This window comes from Lethenteron reissneri, chromosome 68 (genome assembly GCF_015708825.2).
Source record: "Lethenteron reissneri isolate LAM-NWPU_2019-01 chromosome 68, ASM1570882v1, whole genome shotgun sequence".
Classification (NCBI taxonomy): Eukaryota; Metazoa; Chordata; class Hyperoartia; order Petromyzontiformes; family Petromyzontidae; genus Lethenteron; species Lethenteron reissneri.
The window spans coordinates 6,551,570-6,568,768 of NC_083846.1; the positions used below are offsets into that span (position 1 = coordinate 6,551,570).

Sequence of the window (17,199 nt, forward strand, 5' to 3'; positions counted from 1 at the left end):
TGTTGTGGATCCTGTGCCATCTCTATTATGTAGTGTGGTTAATAGACTTAAGAGTGTATCTTAATTCTAACATCTCATGTGCGTCGTGAGTTACTCTAGAATTCCCCTTCAGAGCACATATAAACAATTGTATCACAGGATGCGTCAGTTCAACTCGAGCAAATAATCTCAGCCCAGCTGTCTTTGTTATACTCTGCTACTCTGGTATTTCCCTTCAGAGCGCGTTTTGTTTGTATACCCCCGTTTACAATCACAAGGCAACGTTAGTTCACAACACTTTGATTAACACAACAGTGATTCGTTCCTGAATTCATGCATAAACTGTCTGCGAGAGATCCCGGACGATCCCCCATTATGTTGTATATGTTGGTTATCAAAATTTGTTATGTTGTATGCGTGCGTGGGTGAAATTATTATGTTGTATATGTGGGTTATGAATATTCAGTGAAAATAATAATAATTAAATGAAATTTGGCCAAATGTGTAATTATCCGGAAATATGTTAATTTATGTAATTATGCACATTTTAATTATGCCAATTCGAGAGGTAATCGTATTAATTATGCGAGTGGGTGTAATTATGATAATGCAAGTCGTTATGATAACCAGACCCCGCCTCGGTGATGAGGGTGGGTTATCGATCGGAATAAGGCAATTAATCGTATGCAGTTATGCAGGTGTGGTGTAAGTATGCAAGATTAACTTAGATTAACTCGGCATCGTTGTCTAGGTTCGTCTCATTCTCGCTTTAACATTCCCAGAGTGTGTATTCGTGGTTATATTTTAGGTCCCCGGTTCACCCCGTTATCGCTTTAACATTTACTGAGTATGTATTAGTGTGTTTATTAAGGTCACCAAGTTCAGATCTCAACGCAGAAGCAGATCTTATGCATAGATTTCAGGAAAGAATCACACAACCACTTCTGTATTGATCAATTTATTACTAATTCAACCTTAACTATGATATAGTATGCGAACTCTCAATCCCGGAACGTCAACACGGCATCAATACAGTATCATCAACGATTGTCTGATTTCACTTTGACAACGGCACATGGATCCCGCATAACGCGATGGTTGTTAGTGAGAGAGAGAGTCGTTAAAATATGCAAATACTATGCTAAGAAAACCTTAACGTTAATGAATGATCATACTCAATATTGTTCACGCAGTACCGCACTCCTTATTGATCATACGCAACCCTTATCACGTTGTTAGCACCTTGGGTCACGGGACAGTTGAATATTCTGTAGAGGATGCGAGTACGTGCGGCGATTATGACTGAAAGATACTTGAAAGATTATACGGCGATAAAAAAACACAATCAAAAACAGTTATTATTCTTAAAGGCACCAATCTCAACAGATACATCGGCAGGTTATCTGACAACAGAACGGCTCGGAGTAAGGGCCTGCGACGGTGCTCCTTTTCCGAAGATCGTTATCTTATACCAAGTTTACTAATTGGGGACCAGATCACCTGATAAGGATCCGGTGGGCCACCACTCCCCACGTGAGCGTGGCTCGGCGGAAGGAGGTGCCAAGAATCAGTTCGTATTGATGGATCTGTTGGGAATTTATGCGATTAAGAGTACAGCCCACTAAATATTAAAGATAAAAATTACGAATACTCTTATAAACGACGGATGGCCATCACTCGGTCTCGTTGTGATGCCTTCCCAGCCACGGATGGCTTATGGGTTCGAGTGTGTTTGAGTGGTAAGAGTTGTCTTGAATAGTCAGGTGTTCGGAGTCGATTCTTTATGTCAAACAGACGCCTGGTGGTCGTGTGGTGAGGGGGCGGTGCGCGTCATACGTATCAGTCGCTCCCCTGTCACCGTGGTGAACTGGTTCGGATGCCCGTTGATACGCTGTCGCAGTTCGGAACCCGGTCGGTAGGTGGCGCCCACAACTCGCTCGCAGCGTGCAGTGTTGGGTCGTCGACCAGGGTGTGCACGGAGCCTCGTCACCAAACCGCGACCCTCACCACTCCGGCGGCAGCAGAGACCTCCGACTCGGCAGAGGTTGACCCACGCAGGCCGAGTTGAGCTGTCAAGCAGGTCTTGCCCGCCTGCAGAGGAGATGGGGAGCCGCTTGAGTCGAGCGCTGAGAGCCGGCTTTGGTAAGCCGATCGAACTCGGCTGAGTCCCAGACGAGCTGAAGATGAGTCGAGCCGACCCGCTGGTCGCAGCTCGCTCCTGAGCCGACCCTCCCGGTCGAGCTCGCTCCTGAGTCGACCCGCTGGTCGCCTCGCTCCTGAGTCGACCCGCTGGTCGCACTAGTTTCCAATGCTCAGGATCCTTTCCTTTATGCCGAAAAATCCCCCTGGATCCCGCCCACAAGGCGGGGCTTCTTTCGATTTTTGCTGTGTCAGGATCTGTCCGTAGGCAGGTGTGTCCATGTGTGTGTCCGTACGTCCGTATGTCCTTGTGTGCATCACCCACGGTATATTCCGTTGTCACACTCCCTCCATAAAACCCACGAGCAAACAATCAGATGTTACAAATTGCCTCGAGGTCGTCTCTCTGTCTGGGTGCAATATTATCTCTTGTCTGGCCTTCTTCATGAACCCAAAACACAGACGTTACAAATCGTCTCATAGGCGTCTTTGTTCGTGTTGCACCACCTGGAGGGAGGGGCAACACTCTCTCCGACCCGGCGCACAAAGAAATGGTTAAAAAGTTTTAAGTTAACATTTGTCCCTTACTATTTCACAGTTATGATTCTGTATGTAACCTAAGGTCTGTCGTTTCCCATCGTGGTGCTTGACTCAAGTGGAGGTGTTTCCCCGAGCGTATACACACTCCTATCCCGCGCTGCGGGAATACAAAGACGGCCGGGATCTCCCTTTCTCTCCGACCCTGGGTTTAACATCGTTTTTTATTATGTATTTATATTCGACCTGGTGGTGATTCATCCCGTTATCCTGGCTTTTCATAAGTTTTACTTTTGTCTTTTCATGCATATGCTTCGGGTCGAGTTGTATAGAAAGTATTAAAGTATGGAAATAACATTTCATATTGACTTAATGATGGTGATGGTTCAGTAGGCGTAACTTGTGACCTGGTTTAATTGGAGTGGGTGTGAATATCAAACTTTAGCCTACCCTGTTGTTAAATTCCGACTTTAACGTTACTTTAATAGCAATACAGAATAATTGAGCTTTTTGTCTTAACTAGGCGAACGCGAACTTCTGGTGACCCCCGCAGCCTTGTTGTTCAGCTGGGTCTGCCTCCTTGAGAGATATACAACACTCTTATTCTCGTCTCACTGTGGCCATCCAACCTTCTGCTCTGGGAGTGTTATTCTTAATTTCAGGTCCAAGGCCCCCTCACGTTCAGACGTGCAGGGTTGTTTAAATCAGTTCCCTCCCCTGTGCACACAGCCTTGAGCTGACCCACTTATTCCTTGGCCTTTTTGGGTTTATCTTTGTTCCCTCAGCTGCAGGAGGACAAGGCGTACTTCTACCTCCCCCCTGTGTGCACGTGTTCTAACTAGCTCGGAATCCCTAAACACACAATCAGTGATGATTCCTGGCTTTCTGTGGTTGTGATTTAGACAAAGGCGCCTCTGTTTTCTTCCATTGCCTTTGAGTCGACACTGCCCTATTATTTGCCCATGTGCTGAGGTCATAGAATTCGTTTTGACTTCAGTAATATTAACATTCAGTATTGGATTAGCAAATGGGCAATGGTTCATTGATGTAGCTCGCAGCCTGGTCTCCAATTTGAGCGAGCGCGAGGATCGATAATTTAGCCTACTCTGTTGTTGAATTTCGAATTTTGACGTTACTTTAAAACCATGCAGGATGGTTGGGCTTTTTGCCTTAACTATGTCTGGCTGACACTCCCACTGTCTCTGCCGCCTGCACGGGTGACATGTGCCCGTTCATCAGGCCTTATCTTTCCTTGAAGCAAGGTTGCAAATTCTGCCATCCTAGCCCTCCTCCAGTTCATTACTTAACAACACCTGGTGTTTTGCAGTTTGCTGCGCTTTGGTGTGTTTCCTTCATTAAAAAAAACAAGTAAAAAGATAATATATAAAAATATCATCAAATATTATTAATCTCAATTTTGGAAGAAGGGTTAGTATACAACAGGGGGTATGGGGAGAGGGAGGTTTAGTGGGTACGGGAAGTACGGGGGTACCTAGGGATGGAGGGAAGGATGGGCCAGGGAGAATAGGCTGTGTGGGTCTCGAGGGCAGGCGCGGCAACTCGACAAGGAAGGATGTGCTTCTTGCTTCATGCGGAGGGGAAGTCTGTTCCAGGGCAAGATGGGAAAAGGTGCGGAAACGGTGGATTGTGCACGAGGAGAGGGGGACGGTGAGGAGAGATTGAGAGTGGAGCGAGTGGGAGGGGGCATGAAACGAGACGAAGGATGATTTAAATTCCGCCCTTGTGAGTGACGTTTAATCTGAAACATCATTAGGATCTACAAAATGCATCTAGATCAGAATTGGAGTATATATTTATACCGGAGGAATCCGATTAGATGTAAAGCTCTTTTTCACAGATGTCCAGCAGAGGCACGGGGTACAAACGTTACAGAAATAAACACGACACAAACACAATTGGAGTGCAAAACACTTAAATTACACAAATGAAACTAAACAATTATTTATCTTACCAGGTAAAGCCCACTGAGGTATTATTTTTCAGAAGCGACCTGGCCACAATTGATAGCTTAACAAAGTGGATTATCACGTCAAAATTTACCACAGCAAAATATTCTAAATAATTTCAATGCGCCTTTGTAAATGTGGAGGGGAAACAGCCGGATAATAAAAACCCACGCGACCACGGGGAGTGTGGGAGAGAGACACGCAAACTACAAATATACAGCGGCAGGCATCAAGGGTTGGGATCGAACCTACGATGCACTGTGACGCAACAGGTGCGGAGCGGGTGGGCGGTCTGGCGTGGATCGTTACATCGCAGGGAGGAGGCCTTCATCCAGCAGTGGATTGACCATGGCTGATGGTGGTGGTGGTTGTGGTGGAGAAGGCTTGGGGTCGCCTTCAGCAGTGAATTGACTAAGGCTGATGATGATGATGGTGGAGAAGGCTTGAGAAGGCCTTCATCCAGCGTTTGATTAACCATGGCTGATGATGGCGGTGGTGGTGGTGGAGAGGGCTTGGGGTCGCCTTCATCCAGCAGTGGAATGACCATGGCTGGTGACGACGTACGTGTTGCGTGTGTGCTCACAGGTGCCACGTTCACGAGCGGGGGGAGGCTGACGGAGGTGGGTGTGTTTGTGAGGGAGGTGGAGAGGCACACGCTGGATGGCCTCGGGCTGTGCACTTCACTCAAGCCCAGCATTCAAGGTGGACGATTGCGTTTACACTCACAGACACAAAGATTTAACACGTAAGCGTTCGCGACCAAAATTATCCATAATAGAGGCTTTTCGGGTTAGATCGCATAAATATGCAATGTGTCGTTAAACCCGCCACGGCCATTTGATAAGGTTTGTCACCTAAACAAAACATGCCAATTCATTACTCGTTCAGCACACCCGTAATAGCAATACAGGGGCTCATCTACTTATGAACGAGTTTGGTTCCAGAGGTCTGTTCTGTTCGTAAGTCGATTTGTGCGTAAGTACAACTTTACTCCTGACGATTCCAAGCACGTACGGCATGTGGACTAAACACGGGGGAATGGCTTTAAAAGTTATATAATTTCCTGTAGATGTAGATGCCACCGGTTATTCACGTTCTGCAGATGTAGATGCCACCAACGCCATCTATTGCGCGGCGGTTGAACTTACGACTGTCGGTCCGAACAGGCAACTGGACATACGGACAGGATTGTTCGTATCTCTGAAAGTTCATGAGTCGAATGTTTGTAAGTAGAGGAGTCCCTGTGATTCCACGTATATCGCGGCTTTTCATCAAGGATCTCAGAGCGCTGTACAGGACACAGCAGCAGCAGCAGACACTCAGCATAAAAATAATTTTATTATAAATGCATCTTAAGAATCCATTTACTAAATGAACTCACTGTTTAACAAGCGTAAGCGTGTATAAATACGTTTTAGGATGCATACAAAAAAAATGATTTTCAGAGCGATCCCTCTGATACTCTTTGGTTTTTTGGTCTTTTTCGGTAACACAAGTGTGTGTTGCGCCCGAAACGTCTTTTAATTTATTAAAACATTTTATCTACGTGACTTTACCGAAAAAACTAAAGAGTATGAATCCTTGCAGTCACGAAAACTTCAAATCTAGGATCCCTCTGATGTCTCGTGGAAGAGCGTTCCATAGCCTGGGGGCTACGCGGAGAAACATCATCGGTCACTCACAAAGCGAAGACGCCTCGACCTGGGGATGCAGAGAGAAGATCTGCAGCCCCCACATCTTATGGGCCTTGAGGGGGACGTATGGGTGCGGCTTGTCAATGATGTAGGCTGGGGCATCAAGATGGTCCACCGCTTTGTTGAGTTAATAATAAAATATTTAAAAATACTTTTTTTTTTAAACACGCTTTAATGAAATGTACTGTCCGAGCTGCCCCTCCCCCTGCCCCCTTCCCCCATCGCCCCTCCCCCCCTTCCACATCCTCTGTCCCTCGGTGTGGCTCCCCGTTGCTTGCCGTGACGTAAGGGACCACGTGGTGATTTACAGGCAACGTGAGTTGGGCGTCGACAATTAGAGCCGTAAACGTGGACAGTTAGAGCCGTAAAAAAGATTGTTTTAAAATATATATTTTCAATTTTCAATGATAGAATATAGTATTGTCATCAGTATGACATACCTATACCAAGTTTGCAGTCGATAGCACATTGGGAAGTGGGTAAAAATTGAGTTAGAAGATTTTTGAGGATACGACAACAGATGGAGTGAGTTAAATAAAAGCGTGTGAAAGAGGAATTCAAACTGGATTCTATGTGAGACTGAAAGCCACTGCAGGGAGAGCCAAGACGGGTGTAATAAGATGTGACGGTGTTCAGGTTAACAATCTATAGCAGCCGCATTATAACCACGCTGAACGTGCCCACCTCCACAGACGGCGCTGCTGCTACTCGCTACTAACAGCACTTTCCCTGACAGTCTGTTAAGGCTCTACGGTTGGCGGAGTGTGGTGGTGGGGGGAGGTCGATCTTTATGTCTTTGCGTCTGCTGCAGATTTGGCTCCCGCACTGGACCTCAGGAACTGCATCATGAGTCCCAAGAAATGCCACGAGGTGCAGACGATGGCGGGGGCCGTGGCGAGCCTCGCCCAGAGCTGCGGACTCCACCAGGTGAGAGCTACGGGACACAATTTCTTTGTTGATTTAATGTGAGGATATATCCGGGTCGTTGACGGATCACAACTCGTCATGATGATTGGCTCTGCTGGTCCTGGTCCATAGCCAATGGGGGGAAGCCTAGGGGCGTGGCAATGACGTCATGGGAATGGGACATCTGTAAGCAGAGGATTGGTTCTGCTGGCTTTGGCCACAGCCAATGGGGAGACGAGTCAGGGGCGTGGTCCCGGGAGCCTACGGTGGAGTCTGGAAGATTCCATAGAGGCTAACCAGGATTGGTGGAAAGGAACCACGTGACCCGGGTATTAAATAGGGGTGGAGACGAACAACACGTGGTCAGAACTGGAACGAACGGAGGGTGAGGCCACGCGCGAGTGGGGGTCCAGGCTGCCACGTGGTCCAGGCTGCCACATGGTCCAGGCTGCCACGTGGTCCAGGCTGCCACGTGGTCCAGGCTGCCACGTGGTCCAGGCTGCCACGTGGCTGCGCGTGTCTCTCTATCCCTCTCACGCTGTCTGTCAGCAGCGTGAAGGAGTGTTGTAATGAAAGACGAATAAAGACCGGATTCCAGAAGTCCCTTCAACGACCTTTATTACATTAACAGTGGTCAGCCACGGCGGAGGTATTAGTCCTGCCGTGTTTCAGATCTGCCTTGTGCTCGCGAATACGGTCCGACACATGCCGTTTCGTTTCCTCGATGTAACAATCCGCATCGCCAGTTTCTTCAGCCTCCTACCCTCCAGTCCTGCTCACTTCCCAGACCCGGCATTGTGTTGCAGCTTGCACTTCGCCACTCCCCCTACCCCACACCCCCACCCTCTCTATCTCTCCTCCCTGGCTCCCCCCCCCCCCTTACGTGTATATAGCCGCGTGTCACAAGCAGCCTCCTTTTGCCCATTTCAGCAATTTGTTTATTGCTGGGGTTGTTTCCACCTGCTGACGGGTACTTGTGTTGCGCCAGAAACGTCGTGAATTTATTTAATTTTCTACCTACGTGACTTTACCGAAAGAACCAAAGAGTATGGATCATTGCAGTCACGAAAACTTCAGATCTAAATTGTGGCCATGTTTGTTTCTGGGAAAAAAGAGCTGAATAAAGCCAACCCCTGCCTTTACCTGATAAAATAACTAAGTTTGAGTAGTTTTATTAAAGAGCCGCGGGCAACTCGGGAGACGCCAGTGTGGCCCCCGGCGGCCTGTGGTTTTAACCCGCGCCCCGTTCTGCGCGTGCGCACGTGCGCACGTCCTCGCCCGTGTCCCCAGGTGGTGGAACTGGGCTCGGGCAAGTCGTACCTGGGCTCGGAGCTGGCCTGGCGCTACTCGTTCCGCGTCGCCGGCCTGGACTCGAGTCCCACGGTGACGCGGGGAGCCGAGCGGCGGGAGGGGAGGCTGCTGGACAGACGGCGCGGAAGGGGAGGGGGCGGAGGCCGGGCGGCGGGGAGGCCGGGCGAGACGTCGGCCGTCCCGCAGAGTGCACGCCCTGGCGAGGCGGGAGGTCACGCGACGGTGAACGCTCACGTGACCCCCGGCACCGACCTCCAGGTGGTGCTGGCCGACTCCGGGGTGAGCCGACGAGAGCGTGGGGTGCCACAGTGGCGAGTTGTTAACTACCACGCCTGGGCGTGTGGATGTACCTTGAACTTCTTTCGCACCGCCATACGGAGCCGACCCTGCTCATCGGAGGTGCGGGGGAAGGACAATAAACTAAGCGCAAAAAGCAGTTCTAAAGAAACTCGATGATGATTTACAACTGCAGAATAGCTCCCGGTGGCTTCCTAGTATCGGAAGAAAGAGCGTTCAAGATGGCCGCAGAAGCGCATCTGAAAGCGCGCGATGCGGAGTCTGTCTTTGTAGGATGGCCGAGCCAACAGCCGCTGTGAGGATGGTACGGAGGACGGCGTGGGTTCAATCCCGACCCTGACACCTGTTGTATATTTGAAGTTTGCGGTGTCTCTCTCTTTCTCCCTGTGGTCACGTGATTTTTTCTCCGCGTCCTCCGGTTTTTCCCCTCCGCATTTAGAATCAGCATCGCGCGTTTAGAGCATTTAGGTGTGGGGAGCTCCTCCGGCAGGCAAGGCTGCGTTGGCTGGGTCATGTAGCCCGCATGTCCAGCCACCGCATGCCTAAACAGCTTTTGTTCGGCCGGATCGAGGGGGCTAAATGGGCGCGGCACGGGCTAGAGAAGAGATGGAGTGATGTGGTACAGGAGGACGTGGAGCTGAGTGGACTTGCCGATGACCGGTACCAGCGGTGTCAAGATCGGCCTTTGTGGAGGAGGCTCGTGAAGGACGCTACTGGGCAGTTGGAGGCAGTCGCCCTCCAACAACAGCAGAGGGCGGAGGAGCGACGCTCACAACAACGAGTGGAGCGCCGGGTGGCTAAAGCACAGCAAGTTGGCACAGTAGGGGGCACAGGTGGTGCATCAGCCAGTCATCTTGGTCATCTCAGTCAGTCGACCCGTGGCACCTAGGTCTGCCCCGAGACCTCCTGCCAGCGGGCGTTAGACACTTCACGTGGCCTCAAGGTGCACATAGCCTGGCACAAGCGTCGTGGTGACGTCACCGCCACTTAGTGGCGAATGGCGGTTGTTGTTGGAGCGTTAGTGTAGTGGTCTGCGCTACAAACTTGGCGACCCGAGTTCGATTCCCGCTCATGGCCACCAACACCAGTGACGATTATCGGAACCGGTCCTGGACCTCCCCCAGGTCGACTCAGCCTCAAAATTAGTACCTGTTGCGGTGTGCAGTAAACATCGCCACTGGGCGAGACAAAGACCGCCAGGTGTGGTGCTGGCCACCCACCTCCTCGTGTGCCGTGCCAGCCTTCATCGGTGCTTGCTAACAGACTTGCCCCCAACAGTCTGTGAAGGCTACATGGGGGACCTTCGCCGTTGTTCTTGTAGGTGTGCGTGAGTGAGGGCGTGCTGCTGGCCGGCCTGCACGCGTGTGGCGACCTCTCCTCCACCGCGGTTCGTCTCTTCTGCTCCTCCCCGCATGCCCGCGCCCTCTGCCTCGTCAGCTGCTGCTACCACCGCCTCACAGAGCAAGGAGACGCGGGTACGCACGCACCGCGTAGGCACGCACGCATACGCATATGTCGGCATGCGCACACACATACGTACGCACAAACACGTACATAGGCACGCACACACACGTGCGTACGCACACACACAGAGCGAGGGGGACACGTACACATATGCACACACACATACACGTGCTTATGTACACACACACGCGTACGTACACAAACACAGCGAGGGGACCCATGTACTTACGCACACATGCCCGTATGCACACACACACACACACCCGTACACGCATACACAAAGGGCACAAGGACACACACATGCACACACATACAGCGCAGGGACACATGTACATACACGCATATAGACCAAACAATCTGTTAACAGTTACACGAGGGATCTTCATTTTTATTGTTTTGCTCTGTGTGTTATGTTACCAGTAATCTGTAGATTCACATATTCTGTCAGCGTGGTGAAGCACGGTTGAAAGTGACGCTTCATTGTTTTTTGTAATTTCTGCAGGTGAGAATCTGTCCTCCTTGCCAGGATTTCCTATGAGCCAGAAGCTGTCCTCAATGCAGTGCATGCTGGGAAGGAATGCCCGCATGACGGCATGTTTGGTAAGGGCAGCACCGACTTCTCTCTCTTTGTCTCTCTCTCGCTGCCTCTGAGCGGCATGGCCATTATGAACCCCTTCACAGAGACATCCAGTCCCAGGGCTCAAACTGAGCATGGTGGCTATGATATGTTAACTACCTCGCCTGGTATACAGGAGGTCGTGGGTTCGATCCCGACCCTGACGCCTGTTGCTTTATATTTGGAGTTTGCTTGTGTGTGTCTCTCTCTCTCTCTACCGCCGTGATCGCGTGGATTTTTCTCCGGGTCCTCCGTTTTTCCCCCCCCCCCACATTTAGAATCAATGTCACACGTTTAGAGTGTCTGGCTTCTATACATTGCCACGTGATGATGATGATAAGCCACTTCGTTGAGCTATAATTTGTGGCCAGGTCACTTCTGAGAAAGAGCTACACAGCTCGGTGGAATCGGTGAGCGGGAATCGAACCAGGGTTTCCGGGTTCGTAGCGTGGTTCTACAGCTCCCCACTACACATATGCGTAAAAAATATCTATTTGACCAGGTGATCTGGCCACAAATGATAGCTCAACGAAGTGGCTAATCATGATGTGGACATTTATAGCAGTAGCCAAATACTCTAAATGCACGTCGATTCTAAATGTGGAGGGAAAAAGCGGAGGACCCGGAGAAAAATCCACGCGATCACAGAGAGAGAGACATGCGCAGACTCCAAATATACAGCAGGCGTCGGGCTCGGGATCTAACCCATGACCTCCTGCATATGGCCAGGTCACTTCTGATACATGTGTAGTGTGCTCCTCGTCAGTGTGTGTGTGTGTAGCACACACACGAGGACATGAGGTAGTTGCAGGAGGCACCTTCTCTCTCTTTCCGTTACACCAACTCCGGCCTCCCTTCTCAGCCACGTTGCCATACAGCCCGGCCCAGACACGACCCTGACCGCGTTGCACTGACGGCGTCGACCGAGACAGCCAACGACGGTCTGGCCACGTAATTATTGGGCAAAGGCGGCAGCAACGAAGGCGGTGAAGACGACAGCGACGACGAGACGAGTCCACTCCCAGAACCGGCAGCCCGTAGCTCTCACTCTCCGCTGCTTTATTCTACTCGGCGCGCCCTGGCTCCGCCCTGGCTCCGCGCTGGCCACGCCTCCCTTCTCGAACGCACGAGCGAGTTCCAGGGGCCTCCCGATGAGGTCTTCCGTGACCCTTGCCCCAGTTCCTCCGCCCTGCCGGCACTCACAGCCGTGTACGCGCTCGGCGGCGTGAGTGCGCTGACTGCCCACTGCAGTTGCCGCTGCTGGACAGCAGTCGGCGCTGTGTCACTACAGCAACAGCCGCCATTCGCCACTAAGTAGCGGTGACGTCACCACAATGCTTGTGCCAGGCCGTGTGCACCCTGAGGCCACGTGAGTGTGGCGAAAGCCCGCCGGCAGGAGGTCACGGGGCAGACCCAGGTGCCACGGGTCGACTGACTGAGATGTGTCACTACGCATACACACGTACCTACACACGAGTGAATGTTGCTCCCACGCCCATCTAAGTGAACGTTCTCCCCCCCGTGTCTCCCGCAGTCTCGGGAACGAGCGAGGCATGGCAAAGGGGTGAGTGTGCGAATGCCTCTCCCAACGTGGGTCACGCGCGTGGGAAGCTGCCACCCACAGTGGGCGGCGGTAGGGGCGGTGGTGGTGGTGGCGGTGGTGGTGGTGGTGGTGGTGGCGGTGGTGGTGGTGGTGGCGGTGGCGGTGGTGGTGGTGGAGGCGGTGGTGGTGGAGGTGGTGCTGGTGGTGGTGGCGGTGGTGTTGGCGGTGGTGGTGGCGGCGGTGGTGGTGGTGGTGGCGGTGGTGGCGGTGGTGGTGGAGACGGTGGTGGTGGTGGTGGAGGTGTAACGGTCGACAGCGCGATTGGTTCATCGTAAAGGTTTTTTGTTTGTGGTTAGATCGCAGTACCGTTGTCACATCGTAACGCACGCGGTGTTTACACAACGCAAATCGCGATCGAAGTGAAACGGTTAGTCAACATCTGATAAGCTGAATTTGCATGCAATCAAACGGTAATGTGGGGTTACTCTCCGACACACAAGCCAGCGTGCGGCAAAGTCGTCGCCAGCTGGCACGTTCTGTTGACGTGGCAAACCCTCACTCTGCTCGGCCGTGTCGGGTGGCAGTGAGTTTGACGACGCAACGTTTATATTCACACGATCTCGAACCCAAACAACATAACCTTCTTTATAAATACGGTCGTGTCCTCCTGTAAGGCGGCCGGGGTCGTAGTAGTTTCCTTCCTGAAGAACACCACATCATGGAAAAAGCACGTTATAACAAATAATATATAATGTAGGGTAAAGCAGAGTCCGTGATGATGGCGTGGGATGCGTAACGCAGGGCCTGAACAAAGGCCGAGGTACGTGGTGTAGTAGCGTCTCGAAGAATCATCCAGCAGCATCCCACAATGCCTTGCGTGATAATGATGATTATGCTACACTATACACGACACTACTATACACTGCACTAATTAAGCGACGGGAAACGTTAAGATACAACTTACTTCGTTTCATCAACCCCCCCCCCCCCCTGTGTGTTTATTAACATTATACAAACACGTTGGTAGAAAAAATAATATAATAATAGATCACGACGTTTCGAACGTGACTTTACCGAAAGAACCAAAGAGTATGGATCCCTGCAGTCACGAAAGCTTCAAATCAAGATCGCATACTAATTACTCGTGTTGCCTAAAAGCATCTGCATGCGTAGAGAACTGCAGAGCTTTGGGGTCTTTGTTTTTACGCCGGATCGCCGCTCGTTGCTGCTGCCCCTTGCCGCTTGGGGAGTCTGTCCAGCAGTGGATAGATCAAGCCTGGCATTGTACTGCGTGTCACCGTTGTGTGTGTGTGTGTCAGTGCGTTTGTGTGTGTGTGTCAGTGCGTTTGTGTGTGTGTGTCAGTGCGTTTGTGTGTGTGTGTGTCAGTGCGTTGTGTGTGTGTGTGTGTCAGTGCGTTTGTGTGATTGTGGTGTGGACGGTGGAGAGCGGCAGTGCAGCGGTTCGCGCCACGCTGCGCTACGAACCCCGGCGACCCGAGTTCCATCCTCGCTCACGGCCAACAACACCGGTGACGATTATCTGAACCGGTCCTAGATCGACTCGGCCTCAAATGAGTACCTGGTGCGGTGTGTAGTAAACATCGCCACTGGGGAGACAAAGGCGGCCGGGCGTGGTGCTGGCCACCCACCCCCTCGTGCGCCGTGCCAGCCTTCATAGGTGCTACTCTCGAACAACACTTGCTCCAACAGTCTGTTAAGGCTATACGGGGGATCTTTGTCTTTGTCTGTATTAAGCTCCCTACAGATTCGCTGTTTTTCTGGGCCGTGCTGCAAGTACTCATCCGAGACCATTACGACTCCGGCTCCAGGTATTGAGCGTGAGATGCGGCTCAATGGTTGTGCACGGCTGTCTCCTTCTCCTGCGCAGCTGCAGGGCGTGCGGGTTCGAGCCCCTGACGCTGGCTGTCTTGTCCCTCCCTGGGTGGGATCAGGAAACTCTGCACGTGAAGAAATCGCCCGCTAGGTGTCTCCCTCTGTCTCTCAGATTGGTGGAAATATTTACCAAAAGAGCTTTACACAAAGCCAAAGGGACAAAGATCCCCCTCCCCGTATAGCCTTAACAGGCTGTTGGGGCAAGTGCTGTTAGTGTAGCGAGAACCTATGATAGGCACGGAGCACAGGGGGGTGGTTAACCAACCCAAAAACAAAGATCCCCCGTATAGCCTTAACAGCCTGTTGGGGAAAGGCCGGCACGGCAGCACCACGGCCGGCCACCTTTGTTTCCCCAGTGTGGCGATGTTTACCCCACACCGTGCCAGGTACTCGTTTTAGGCTGAGTCGACCTAGGGCAGGCCCAAGACCAGTTCAGATATTTGTCACCGGTGTTATTGGCCGTGAGCGGGAATCGGACTCGGGTCGCCAGGTTCGTAGCGCAGCGCGCTAACCGCTACACCACCACTTACACATTCACACACTGTGAACACAATCATCACCCGCCTTGATCTACCCACTGCTGGATGAAGGCCTCCCCGTAGGCACCACCACCTCTCAGATCCTACGATTTTGTCGCTCCGTCTACCCGGTGGACTTCCTCTATCACGTAGGGCTGGCAATACCACAGCGGTATCACGTAGGGTAGGCTGGCAATACCACGGATGTTAACTACCTCGCCTGGTACACAGGAGGTCGACCCTGATGCCTGTTGTATATTTGGAGTTTGCGTGTCTCTCTCCCTGTGGTCGTGTAGATTTCTTTCCGGGTCCTCCAGTTTTTCCCTCCACATTTAGAATCATGCATTTCGAGTATTTGGCTGCTGCACATTTCCACTTGATGATGAGCCACTTCGTTGAGCTATGATTTGTGATGGTCACTTCTGAAAAGAGCTTTCTAGCGCAGTGGGCCTCACCTGGTAACATAAAAATAGTTTATAGTTTTAATATCACGTAGGGCTGGCAATGGCACAGCGATACCGTACAGTGGTACCCCGGAGGTCGAACTTAATTCGTTCCAGAAGGCCACTCGAACACCGATTTGTTTGAACACGGAATTAATTTTCCCATAAGAATTAATGTGAATGACATTAATTGGTTCCAGACACAAGAAATCTCTCATTATGAAGCATTTTTACACGAAGTTTACAGTAATCACATGCATAAAATCATACTAAAATAAGTATAACCCGTAAAAACAAAGTTTTTCACTATAAATCCTTTATATGCGTGGCGGCTAGAGTCCTCTCGTCCTCTGGCTTGAGATGGCTGCCACCTATGGGTCAGATGATTGCATTGCACCATTAAAGCAATTGGTAATTAAATATAATATTTTTGTCCTAAAAAGTGTAAAATTTTGGAAAAAAATTTTCACGAACATTAATTGTCACGCACAACGAGTCTGTGTGCAAAATGTCAGCTCAATTGGATCACGGGAAGTGGGTTAAAAAACGACCGAAAGATTTGCACGGTCCTAAGCAAGCAAGCGAACTTAATATAAAGGATTTAAAAACAAGAAACACAAATGGAATAAATGAATAAATATATGGAATAAATGAAATGAATGAACATTGAACTTCACTTTACCTGCAGTAAGGAGAGTTGATGGCTTGAGTGGAAGGTGGTGAGGAGGAGGAGGAGGAGGTGGTAAAACCTTTGTCTGGGCAAGCGTCATGCACGCTGGCCATACGCGTCTCAGCCGTACAGGTTCTTTCAAGTGGCGATTGTCCGTTTGACCTCAGAATTTCGTTCGGTTTCCGGAGCAAAAAATGTTCGGAAATGTCGTTCGTACACCCGATTTGTTCGAGTTCTGGTGCGTTCGATCTCCGAGGTGCTACTGTGTTTGCCAGGAAATACTCCACATCTCATTACTCGCCATGATCTGAGCACCGTTGTTCAGTGTTTTGTTATTGTTGTTGTTGTTTCTCAGCGACGAGCACGTGGGAAAGGTGTTCTCGAAGAGCCGGAGCTTTGTCGATTACTGCCGAAGAGTCCTGGAGAAGATGGGGCTTGATCACGCCAAGGTGAAACTTTCCGATGCTTTGTCCCCCCGCGTACCTGTTAACCGTGTGGCATCCTGCAAAGATTAACGCCGCTGCAGTTTTCTGGAGGTTAACCCCACCGTAGGTTAACGCCTCCGTGTGTTTAAAGACAAATAAATCTCGCAGAGCAATTGCAAACCCTCCGTTAGAGAACGGAGGGTTTCCACGTGTCTGTGTGTGTGTGTCTGTGTGTGCGTGTCTGTGTGTGCGTGTCTGTGTGTGCGTGTTTGTGTACGTGTCGGTATATCTGTGTGCGTGTCTCTGTGCCCGTGTCTCCGTGTACGTCATCGGAACAGGAAAGGGTTAAGTGCAGAATTGAATTGAATATGATGTTGGTGTGCAGAAATTTGTGACAGGGCTGAAGCCATCTATCGATGCAGTCCTGATCTATGTCTGTAGTTTCACGCCACCATAGATGCTCCGTTATTCTTTGCTCGTGTGTGTGTTCCTATACAGCTCACAGATTCTGAAATCCAGAGCTACCATGACCGTTACATCGACAGAAAGGTCGAACTTGAAGCTTTCAATCAGGTAAACTACTTATTTCACAAGTGAGATTCTGTATTCTGATCTCTCTCTCGAAATCAGCTCAAGCCTCCGGTCTCTGTGTGCGTGTCCGTGTCTCTGTCTGCGTGTCCGTGTCTCTGTGTGCATGTCTCTGTGTGCGTGTCCGTGTCTCTGTGTGCGTGCCCGTGTCTCTGTGTGCGTGTCTCTGTGTGCGTGTCCGTGTCTCTGTGTGCGTGCCCGTGTCTCTG

The 17,199-nt window shown here is 50.8% G+C and overlaps 1 protein-coding gene across 1 annotated transcript in view; it reads left to right on the plus strand.

Annotated features, from left to right (window-relative positions):
• Positions 1 to 17,199, plus strand: part of LOC133360280 (probable methyltransferase-like protein 25) — a 36,172-nt gene that overhangs the window by 13,031 nt on the left and 5,942 nt on the right. Inside the window, 9 exon segments of the mRNA XM_061578918.1 lie at positions 5,208 to 5,324; positions 7,128 to 7,243; positions 8,513 to 8,812; positions 10,152 to 10,305; positions 10,797 to 10,894; positions 12,445 to 12,474; positions 14,209 to 14,282; positions 16,333 to 16,426; positions 16,901 to 16,975. Of these exon segments, the coding sequence (XP_061434902.1) occupies positions 5,208 to 5,324; positions 7,128 to 7,243; positions 8,513 to 8,812; positions 10,152 to 10,305; positions 10,797 to 10,894; positions 12,445 to 12,474; positions 14,209 to 14,282; positions 16,333 to 16,426; positions 16,901 to 16,975 (1,058 nt within the window).